The sequence below is a fragment of the Leptopilina boulardi genome, unplaced genomic scaffold (assembly GCF_019393585.1).
Source record: "Leptopilina boulardi isolate dan_hultmark-lab unplaced genomic scaffold, ZJU_Lbou_2.1 LbouV2_202, whole genome shotgun sequence".
Classification (NCBI taxonomy): Eukaryota; Metazoa; Arthropoda; class Insecta; order Hymenoptera; family Figitidae; genus Leptopilina; species Leptopilina boulardi.
Window position 1 is genome coordinate 3,143,563 of NW_026137755.1, and position 11,197 is coordinate 3,154,759.

Below are 11,197 nucleotides of genomic sequence, written 5' to 3' on the forward strand. Positions count from 1 at the left end.
TAAACAATGTTGATTTAGAAATTTTTTTTTGATACTCGGCAAACTACTTTAATGTAAACTGCAACAAAAATGAAAACAATTTTATTAATAAAAGAAAATAAAAAGTAAATTTTCGAAAAATATTAACTGAGAAATTTATAATATTTAATGTATTTTCATTTTGTAATTTGTTATTACGTCTTTCAAAAATAAACTACTGTTTCTTATTTTTTTTATAAACGTTTGCCAAAAACCCATCTTCAGTGGTTCCATTTATGATGTTCCCTCCAGGGCAAGCAACGACAAATATAGCATCAACCATATGTATTACGTATATCTTGGTGACAACACATATGTATATATGCACAATTATTGCCTTTAAATGCGGGACATCACAACCGCACTTAATATAAGAGCTACTTTTATTTTACTATATAAGAAAGAGAATGTCATTCATAAAAATTCTATTTTCTTACTACATCATATAACTTTATATGTATATATATTTCAAAATATCTTTTTTTATTATTTATATATTTTGTATAAATTGAAAATTAAAAATTTGAAAATAAATTGAATTTTTTCATAAAATTGACAAAAAAAATAAATAAAAAATATTACATCAATTTAATAAGTAATTTATTAAGTTAATTATTAACTTGATAATTTAAGTTTATTAATATGTAAAATTTGTTGGCGTAAATTGAATTTAAAATTAATTTTCTCGCGGGGTTCGTATCAAATTGAATCATTCCGCTATTCTGACAAAAAATAGTATTATGTAAAAAAAAATAATATTTTCCTTACAAAATATTTTTTATAGTAATATAAATGTAATATCTTGTATTACATGCAGTGTTATCGGGACTCGAAATATATATAAAAAAAAAATTGCAAAAAAAGTAAAGAAGAAGGGTGCTAAAGGTATTGTGCATCAGTGATGAATCGACGGTAACTCATTGTTCTCTAAAAGAATCAATATAACGAAGAATGTTATATTCAACTAATTTTCGCAAACGTATTTTAAAAATTATAAAAAAAAGACGAAAAAAGAGATTTTTGTTTCAAAATTTTGTTTTATGAATTTAAAAAAAAGAAAAGCAATATATACTGTTTCCAATTCTTGCAGTTATTATATAATATACAATATCTAAGTATTTTAGATCAATTAATCATATATTTTAGTGAAATTATTATTTAATAACAAATTTAATTTAGTTATTATAAATTAAATGAATGGGTAGAAATCTACATTTATCTGCAAAAGTTCTTGTAACTCTAGAAAAGATCGCAGCACGTAGCAAGCATATTTTCAATCTAGATTTCTACTTTATCTTTTTTATGCGAATTTATTTTATTCTGTTGTCTAGATTTTTAAAAAGCATTTTTAAAAATTGATAAATTTTTTCTTAAAAGTAACTTTCTTGGTAAAATTTTTTTTACATAATTTTTAAAAATGTAGATTTTTTCTGAATTAGTAAAAATGTAAGTAAATTATGAAAAATAAAATTTGTACTTTACATTTTCAGATTTAGAGAAGATATACATAAATATGATTTTTCTATTTTTCGGAGATTCTGGGATAAAATTTTTGAAAAGAAGCCCTTCACTACATAAACGCATATATCTGGAGAAAGTTCATACATTTGGTACATTCTAATGGTAACGAACCATGAATGCATTATTATATACATTTAGTAAAAACAGAAAGAAAACGAAAAGATACAAAGATAAAAAAACAAATAAGCAATATACATATATGCAAATATTATCTTTACACTCAAAATGCAGAATAATAATAATAATAATAATAATTTATGGTACAATATGCAAAATTTTATATACGTTTCCAAATATCTTGCAATCTTGGTTAATTGTATGACATAGAAAAAGAGGAAAAACAATGTGTAAAAAATATTTTTAAATAAAAGAAAGGTCGAATATAAAAATGCGCAAAAAGGTATAGTAAAAAAGTATCAACTTTTTTTTGGGCTAACCTTCGTGACAATTTCGAAATACAATGAGAGAAGTAAAATTCTCAAGTAATTCTTAAAATTATATACTTGAATATATATAACTATAAGGTTGATAAAGCACTTAAAGAGCGTTGAATGACAATATGATAGAATAGATTCAACAATGCGGCAAGAATCAAGTATATAGATAATAAGTGGAATGTAAACTAATTATAAACAAGACTTTTAACAATTTTATACAAACATCAAATCATTAAAAAAAAAATTATTTTCAGTTGAAAAATTAATTGAAATTCGCGGCTGTACTTTCTCGTCATAATTTTGATTAGTTCATTAATATTTTTATTTCAATTTAGAATTTATATTAAAATACAATTAATTGTATAATTAATTAATTTTCAATATAAAAATGTGAAATATTGCGAAATGATAATTTACAAAAAAGAAGAACTTTTTCCCTTGAAGATTATATTCTTCCCACGACAACGGTATATCAAATCAGTAAGATCGTGATGTTGTTCAAGTCAAGAAATTCAAAAGAAGAATGACATTTCAAGCATTAGCGTGTTTCTTATTAACCTTTCGACCAAGGTGTTTTATAGCAAAACGTGAATCGCCAAAGGTCATTAATTTTTTTATATACAATACATACAATAAAAATTATTTGAAAAGATTATAGAAAACTTTCCTAATTTGACCAAATGACTTGCACTGCAATTATACATTATACTTTCTAAAATTTTCATTATGTAAATTTTCAATAGAAATTAAGAAAAAGCTTTTCAGATGAAGATGGACAGATATAATTATTTCCTAATTAGTTATCTAATTGGTTAAAACTGAAATTTTCAGAATTCTAAATTGTATAACTGTAATATGTAATGGACTTCAAGAAATTATCAAAAACAGGCCGAATTCAAAAAGAAAGAAAAATGAGATATATAATTTAATATAGAGAAATGAATAAAATAATTCAAGTTCAAGAATGTAGATTCACATATATATCCATTAGGACACGACAAGGCCGATGAACCTTATGAGCGTGAACTTCAGGTTGTGCATGTAATCAGCTGACGTATTATACACATCCAATTCAACATTTATACATGTGCAAATACATTCTTCCGTATAAGTCGATTCTCTCTTTCTCTTTCTACATTCAAGGAGCACAAAATGATATATTGTAACTGTAAACAGTCCTTGCAGAAAAATGTTTAAAAAGACTTTTTTTTAAACGCATAATTTCGAAAAAAATACTATCAATGTATAAATTAGTGAACGAAATTTCACTGGAATTAATCATTTCTATCCATTTATAGAAATGTTATATTTTTCTTCATCATAAATCAAGAATATTAAAAAAACTGCTTACAGAAGGAGAATAATGTGTTTTGACAGTGACAAGTTAAAAACACACTTACTAAATCACGTTTCTCAACAACGTATTTTACAAGTCGCACAACTTTTTTTTTCTAAATCTAAAATTGTTTTGAAAAGTCAATTATACTATTAGAAAATTCAATTTGGAATTCTATAAAATAAAGATTTCTTTCTACGTGTTTTCTTTAGGAAACACAGGAATTTAAATTGATGAGCCAAATACTCATAGGTATCTTGATCTACTTGAACTAATTGTTTGACATTATGGCAATTGCATGCGATATATGTGAAAGTAAAATGACAAAAAGGCAAAAATAAAATCCTATTTTTAAAATTTGCTTTTTATATTCCAAGCATGTAACACAATTATGTACACACAGAACATAAATATTTGGAATTTTAAATCAGAAAAATTATATAATGAAACATGAATTCAACTAATATTTTTTTCGATTTATCATAAATATTCTAAATAGAAATAATTTGTGATTCGATATTATCAATGAAGGAACATTCATGAAGAACCTGTCTCTCAGTTCGCATCTTTGCCTATAAAAGTACCAGCAAAAATTTTCTCTTTGGTGTATATCCGCATTTATATGGCCTAAGGTGGTATAGTCTCGAAAGCGGGTCATTCGAAGGAAGAGTCACGCGGAATGGTCCAATCTCGACATATAAAGAAAGATTGCTTTACCGATTTCAATAGATATGCGCGCGACCAGGGCAAAATTCTATTTGATTTCCAAAGAAAATTAACACGCGATCACGTGCGCTTTAAAATAGTATACTCATTATTTCAGTTGATATATAGTCGACAAAAATGTTTCGTATTAAATCCACCCCCCCCCCTCTCTCTCTCTTCTTAGCCAATTATATGTGCGGAAGCAAAATCATCAAGATTTTTTTCTGAAATTAAAAAAACATTTCTTTTTAATAATGTCTTGTACAATAAAAGAAAAAAGCGAAATTTATAGGTGAATTTAAAAATTCTACAGAAAAATCTATATATAACAATATTACAGAAGAAAAAAATTTTCAAATACTAAATCAGTTTTTATATGGCATATTTTTTTTCTCCCCATATGTATAAATTTTGTATAAAAACATTTGTTGAAACTTTCAAATTTTTTGTCCAAAAATAAATATGCGGTTCAAATGTTTATATGAATAATTTGCGGCTAATAAGATAGTGAATCTTTTCTTGAATGTTGATGAAAAAAAAGGTAACAAAAAACATTTTATTATTATACCATATTAAACTTCCGTGCCAATTTGGCAGTAACTTGCTCGAGAAAGTATATATGAAACCACGTGTGAAAAAAGAAGAATGTATATATATATATATATTTTGCTAGAAATGGCGTAGAGTCAGGTCATTATTACCGGCTTTCATTATTATTGTATACAATATATACATATAAAATTCTTAACTATCACATTGTACACAAGAAAATACACCGTTTGATTAATGAACTTCCTACGGATTTGCATTCCGATCTTATAACATGCATCGGTGATTTTATACCGCACACGTATATACACTAATACATTGCAAAAAGATCTAATTAAACCTCTCAATTTCTTTCATATAATTCTTTTTTTTATCAAAGACAACACGAAATTCGCACTTCAGTGAGAGTTATCTATTTTTTTATCTCCCGAGAAAAATCAACAAGACTTTACTTGAAAATAATAATTTATTTTTAAATAAATTTTATACATTTTTTTTGTAAAAAATAAAAAATTGGTTTAAATAAAACATAATTTTTTTAGCGTCATAATTGAAAGATTATCGAGAAAACATCTTTTTACATTAATATGAACTTTATAACAGATTTATAATAAATGATAAACAGTGAAAGTTGGGAACTTGATCTTTCTACGAGAATATATCTTGTCGATCTAGATAATTTAGAATATAATGACTTAAAAGAATTTTGCAATAAAATGAATATAAGTGAGACTGAAATCAATATTATTTATTTCTAAATAATTAAGTAAAACAAGAAGAGACCGAATAATAGAATATAAAACATGACAAATTATTTTAAATGGAAATGTGTATTATTATTTTTTTAATACTCAAATCAAATAAAAGTATGAAATGAAAAAATATGAAAAATATGAAAATTATAAAATTTTAACAAAAAATCGAAAATTATATTTTCAATGTGTTGTAAATTTTTAATAAATTCATAATGATTAAAAGAATGTTTTCTTTGATAAATAAAAAAATGTGTGCGTGAAAATATATAACATTCATAGAGATTTTTTTCTTTTATTTTTAAATAGTAAAATACAAGTTGATGTATATAATAAACGCCCACGTTTGGGGTTTGATCAGAGAATAATTTATTAAGGCAGTTTTATGGGAAAATTTACCGCAAGAAAACACATTTTTTTTATTGTCAAAAAACAAGTACACCTTGAGAGTTAAAGGTTTTATGTTGCGGTCATACCATAAGAATATGACTCAAATTCATCTTTAAAAGTATTAAGAAAAAAATAATATTTCAAAGATATTCTTTTTTTTAATATAAATAACATATTGAAAATTCATTTCAGAAATTTAATTCAATGAAAGTAAAAAAGAATAGAAGAATTTTTATCTTTTTATTATTTTATCATATAAGGAGAAAAAATTTTTTGCTAACTTGTTTGCTATTAAATTTAAAATCAGAAATAATTTTTAGTTCCAATAATTTACTTTCACAGCTAATTATTAGTTACCACAGTTAATAATTACAGCTATCCATATACATATAGCAATCGACTTAGCTGTTGTAGCTAATTTTTTTTACTGTAAAATATTTGATTATTATCAAATAAAAAAAAGAATACGTTTCATTTATAATAATGTAAAGGAAAGAGTGAGAGTTTTATAACGGAGTTTTTTTTTCTGTGGTCAGAATATAATTACATCAAGTTATATATCTATTCAGAAGGATACCTGTGATTGAGTGAGACTAAGAATATATTCAAAATTCGATTATTTAAAAATCATGTCATAATTCGACAAATTGTCACAGGAATTTTTGACTAACGAATAAAGAGAAATTTTTTATTCAAACTAAATTTAAATTAGATAAAATTATATTTGTCTCCGAGCTAAAGAACTATTTATATGTTTCAAATATAAAAATGTAATTTAGCGCAAATAAAATTTATATGAAACAATAATTATTTTTTTTCACCGCGTTATCTTAATAACTAGATAAATTTAATTATTCATTGCACGTGTATAGATTAAGTATTTGACACTAGATAAGATAATGTCAAACTGATTATTTATAGTATATAGCATGAAATTATAACTGATTTATTCGTATAGAAATTTCTCTTCTTTTTCTTTTCTCAAAAAAGGAAGTCATCTTTTGCGCATAATCTTTCAACAATATCCTGTTTTCAAGTAAAAAAATAATAAATATAAATGTTTTATTTTCCCGTTATGGACGAATGTAAAATATGTATTGTTCCATAAACAATAAAATAAATATATGCATATTTTTTTAAGCAGGCTTTAAATGAAGTGTATATTAATGGATAGAGTACAGGGTAGGCAATAAGAGTAAATTATTAAGATTACTAATAATAAACAGTTACCTGATTCTTGGTGGGCTTGTCCATGATTCTATAAGATGGTGAGTAGCCGGATGCTGCGATGACAGCCCCCGCTTTACGAGATACGCATTGCCCCATATAGATCTGCCAACTTTAACTGTCCGCAATCTGTATCAATTATAAATAATTATTATTAAAATTATGACAAAACAAACAAATAATATAAATTATTCATATTTTGATTTACTTTTCTTTAGAAATAATATTAATAATAATAATAATAATAATAATAATAATATACATTATAGAAATTTCAAGTATTAAACAAATGTTATTTGCTTAGTATATACGTAATTAATTCCGACCGTGTAATACCTACATATTAGAGAGAGATTAATATGTTCAGTAATCATTCATATGCGAAAAATATGTTGAGATAATGCAATTGAGTTAATCTGTAATACTGTTAAAAAATCCCAGTAGTTCATATTATACACTTTAAAGATATACTAATTATAATTATTTCTATTACATATTATGCTATCAATGTATAAGTATATAACTGATAAAATCAATTGAGTGTGAAAGACTGCTTCACATATAATTCAATTATAATTTTTCTAAAAATTAATTATTTACAATTTTGTTTGTGAAAAATAATAAAATAATTTTTTTTTGACAAATTTTAATAGAATTTTATTATTAATTAATAGTTAATTAATAAACTTTTTTAAAAAAGTACTTCCTTTATGAGAAAGCCAAAATGCTATTTTAATTCAATTTTAATAATATGAAAAAAAGGTAACATTTATGTATAATTTATAGATTTAAAATTCCGGAAATAGGTTACATTTTAATCTTTACTACTTTGAATATTATTGAATTTCTCAAAAAAATGTTAATTGAAAGTTAACAGGAACCATATTGAATTTATAATTGAAATTATTAATGTATTTTATTTATTTTAATAGATTTACTGTTTATTTTACAATTTATTTCCTGTTGTCTGTGAAAGGCTACTTTGAAGCTTCTCCATACATTTAATAAGTGTAAATAAATGTACGTTTTACAAAGCCTTTGGTTTTCAACTATTTTTTCTATACGAAAAAAGAAAAATATTTTATACAAATTCAAAAATATTAAATTATTATTTAAAATACATATCATCAGTTTCAATTTTATATCAAGATTTTCACCGCGTGTAATTTTACAACATTGAAAATATGAGGCAATTTTACATGTGAGCTATTGTGCGTCTCAGTGTAGTCTGCCAACACAATTGCAAAGAACACAAGAGAGATTATTTTACAATGGATTTGAACCGTGAAGAAAGAAAGAAAAGTTCCTTCATTGTAAGAGATGAGAAAAAAAAATTCTCAACTTAATAATGTGTATCATAAAACAGAATAAAAAAAAATCTCATACTATTTGATTTTCTTATCTATATATGAAGGTATGCGAATAAATATTTAAACCACGTGTGAAAACTCAGTATGTATATATAATTTATATAGCAAGAAAAAAAAATATATACAAAGAATAAAAAAAAATATAAAAATTAGGAAATTATTTGAATGAAAAGAAAAAAATTTGATAAATAAACTTAAGCTCATAAAATTGTAATACCTATTTTGATGACATCATAATGTGTTTTGATATAAAATTCGGCGATAGCACCCTTAAAATCAATATATGTATACCACACCTACTAAATTTATGTAGAAGCTTCAAGGAAATTATTTTTTCATAAGCTTCTATGAATCAATTTGTCAACTATTATACTACATGTACATCTATAAAGAAAGTTAAAAAAACATAACTGAGCCATATAATATCATAAAGAAAAATAATAATAATAAACAAATTTAGATTAGTAAAATAAGTTTTAAAAATGACCATAAGAAAAGCAGGTAAAGTTAGTTCATGTGTGAATGTCGATTATATTATACATTTATTTTTTTACCATAATTTGTTTATGATTAGTACGTGATTTTTTATACATTTTATTTATTTATATTTATATTGAATTTTATTTGAATGAAAAAAAAATTAGTGACAATGAGATAAAGTAGGTAAAAAGTTTCATAAATTAAATTCAACCATTATTATTAATATTTTATGGTTTTTTAAAAATAGTTTTTGCCTAAGGTCTCAATAAATAAACGTCAACCTAAAATAACGGTTTTACTTTGTTAGTAACACTTGGGTGGTCGCTTATTAGTTAATTTTTTTTTATAACTGTCTTAAAATTAATTTCAACTGCTGTAGCATTGAAGAATTTCATTACAACTTTTAGTTTATTCTATTTATTTCTAAATAGTTTTTTACGATTTAAGTAAATGTGAAAACCGTATAGATGTCAGAGAAAATTTGTTATGCATCAATTTTTTTTTAAAAAGTAATTCTTTATCACTGTGTATAGTTAAAAATTCTATTTGTCATCATCATTATAAAAAAAAATACATTGTGTACATGAGCCGAAAGTTCTGAACGTTCATATGAACGAAATATTTTTTTCAATCTATAAATTATTAAAAATTATGATGACCATGTAAAATAAAACAGTAAATTAAACAATTATTAAATTAATAACTTCTTTTTAGATATTTTAAACAATATTTTGTAATAAAATTCGTACTTAAAGAAGTAGCAAAACGAATTTCGTTCACATGAACGTTCAAAACTTTTGGCTCATTTGTGTACCCGAAGGCAATTATTGTTGACTTATTAATTTGATTAAGAAACCTATTTATTCCAAACTAACTTTTTACTTAAATTTATGACTTTTTTATTTTTTATTATTATTTCAAATTAGAGAAAATAAAATATATAAAATGGAAAAAGTAAAAACTAATTTTCCTTTATTGTGCTAAGAATTGCAAATTAGTCATAAAAAGATATGAAATAAATGACAATTTTATGATATTATATGCTGCGATATTCTGTAAGATATTTACTTATAATTATCTGACCGAATGGTTTTATAGTTTACAAATAAGTGAAAAACAAAAGTGTGGGTTAGTAATAAAGCAAGATGTATAAATCTTATGAAATCTCGCGCATGCACCATTTTCCAAGGAAGCTGTTTTAACCCTCTATACCATCTCATCCCAAAAGATAATTTTTTTACTCGTTTACTTTACTCACAAGAAAAAACTACTTCTGCTCCCTATGCTTGGTCCTTTAGACCGTTTCTTCAAATACACTGAAAAATAAATTCATCTATAACTGGAAAATTTTACTCTTTCACATTTCAACCCTTTATGAATGAATTTCGAGAATACTTTTCAGGATTTAAAGAATCAATAGTGGACTGATCCAGAATTATCCTGATGTTTTTTATAAATAATCAATTTACAATTAAATAATCAATTTAGAAATAATTTTTTGAAAAAATTGAATAACAATTCTTTTTAAAAACATATATATCACATATATTTTTTCAAGAACAGTGATTAAAAAGAAAACAAAGAATAACATTATTTAATGACAATGTTGTCCTTGAATTAAAATTGTTACGATAAAAACCACTTGTTATAGAATAAGCTTACCTTTCCTTACAGAGCTAAATATCTCTTGAAGATCGTTCGAATTCGTGGTATACATATTATAAAACTTAACACTGACTAGCTACAATCAACACGGCACATATAAAGTATTAACATGTCACATATATGTATATAAAATTCACTGATTAACACAGTATAATCAGCTGACAATGTCATGAATAATTGCACTTGATTATGCAAACTATAATCAACCAACGTGTCTTTCTGCAGCACTGTGCAAATGCCTATTGAATACAGTCACCTGTGTTGAATTGAAGCTGAACATGCGTCGTGTGACTTCGCCCCACTATATTTTACTTTTTTCTTCTTCTCCCACTGACCGTCACTGATTCATTCAATATTATCATTATCACCACTCACTTTATTATTGCAACTTATTTTCTCTGAAGACACTTTTAATTAATATTCAATATTCATAAAAATGTCTTCAATAAGGAAATAAAACTTTCCAACATTTATTACACATTAATTTAAAACCGGTTTTTGTCGTTTTCCACGTGGTGGTAACTACTCAAATATGCCACTGGACAAATGTTCTTGTATGCAATTGGACAAGTTTAAGTAAAGAAAGTATTTTTGTAGAACAGCCTTAACAAACTCAGGGCAGGCTTTGGTAGTAGTTGAATTTTGGCGGGAAGTATGAAGTTATAAAAGAACAGACCTATATATTTCTTAATTTGTCCAATAAAAGGAGTGACTAGTAACATTTCGGATGTTACGATGACCTGCCTG

General features: G+C 24.5%; 1 protein-coding gene across 2 annotated transcripts in view; it reads right to left on the reverse strand.

The window, feature by feature from the left end:
• The window catches only part of LOC127278321 (putative mediator of RNA polymerase II transcription subunit 26), a 30,706-nt gene extending 19,717 nt beyond the window's left edge, over window positions 1–10,989 (reverse strand). Inside the window, exons 1-3 of one of the 2 annotated variants that reach the window (XM_051299996.1) lie at window positions 10,448–10,989; window positions 10,044–10,101; window positions 6,939–7,064 (exon numbers count right to left, since the gene is read on the reverse strand). In XM_051299996.1, coding sequence (XP_051155953.1) covers window positions 6,939–7,034 — 96 coding nt within the window. In that variant the 5' untranslated portion in view covers window positions 7,035–7,064; window positions 10,044–10,101; window positions 10,448–10,989. The remainder of the gene's footprint in view (window positions 1–6,938; window positions 7,065–10,043; window positions 10,102–10,447) is intronic. The other variant, XM_051299995.1, reaches the window with a different exon arrangement.
• Between the last annotated feature and the right edge of the window lie 208 nt (window positions 10,990–11,197).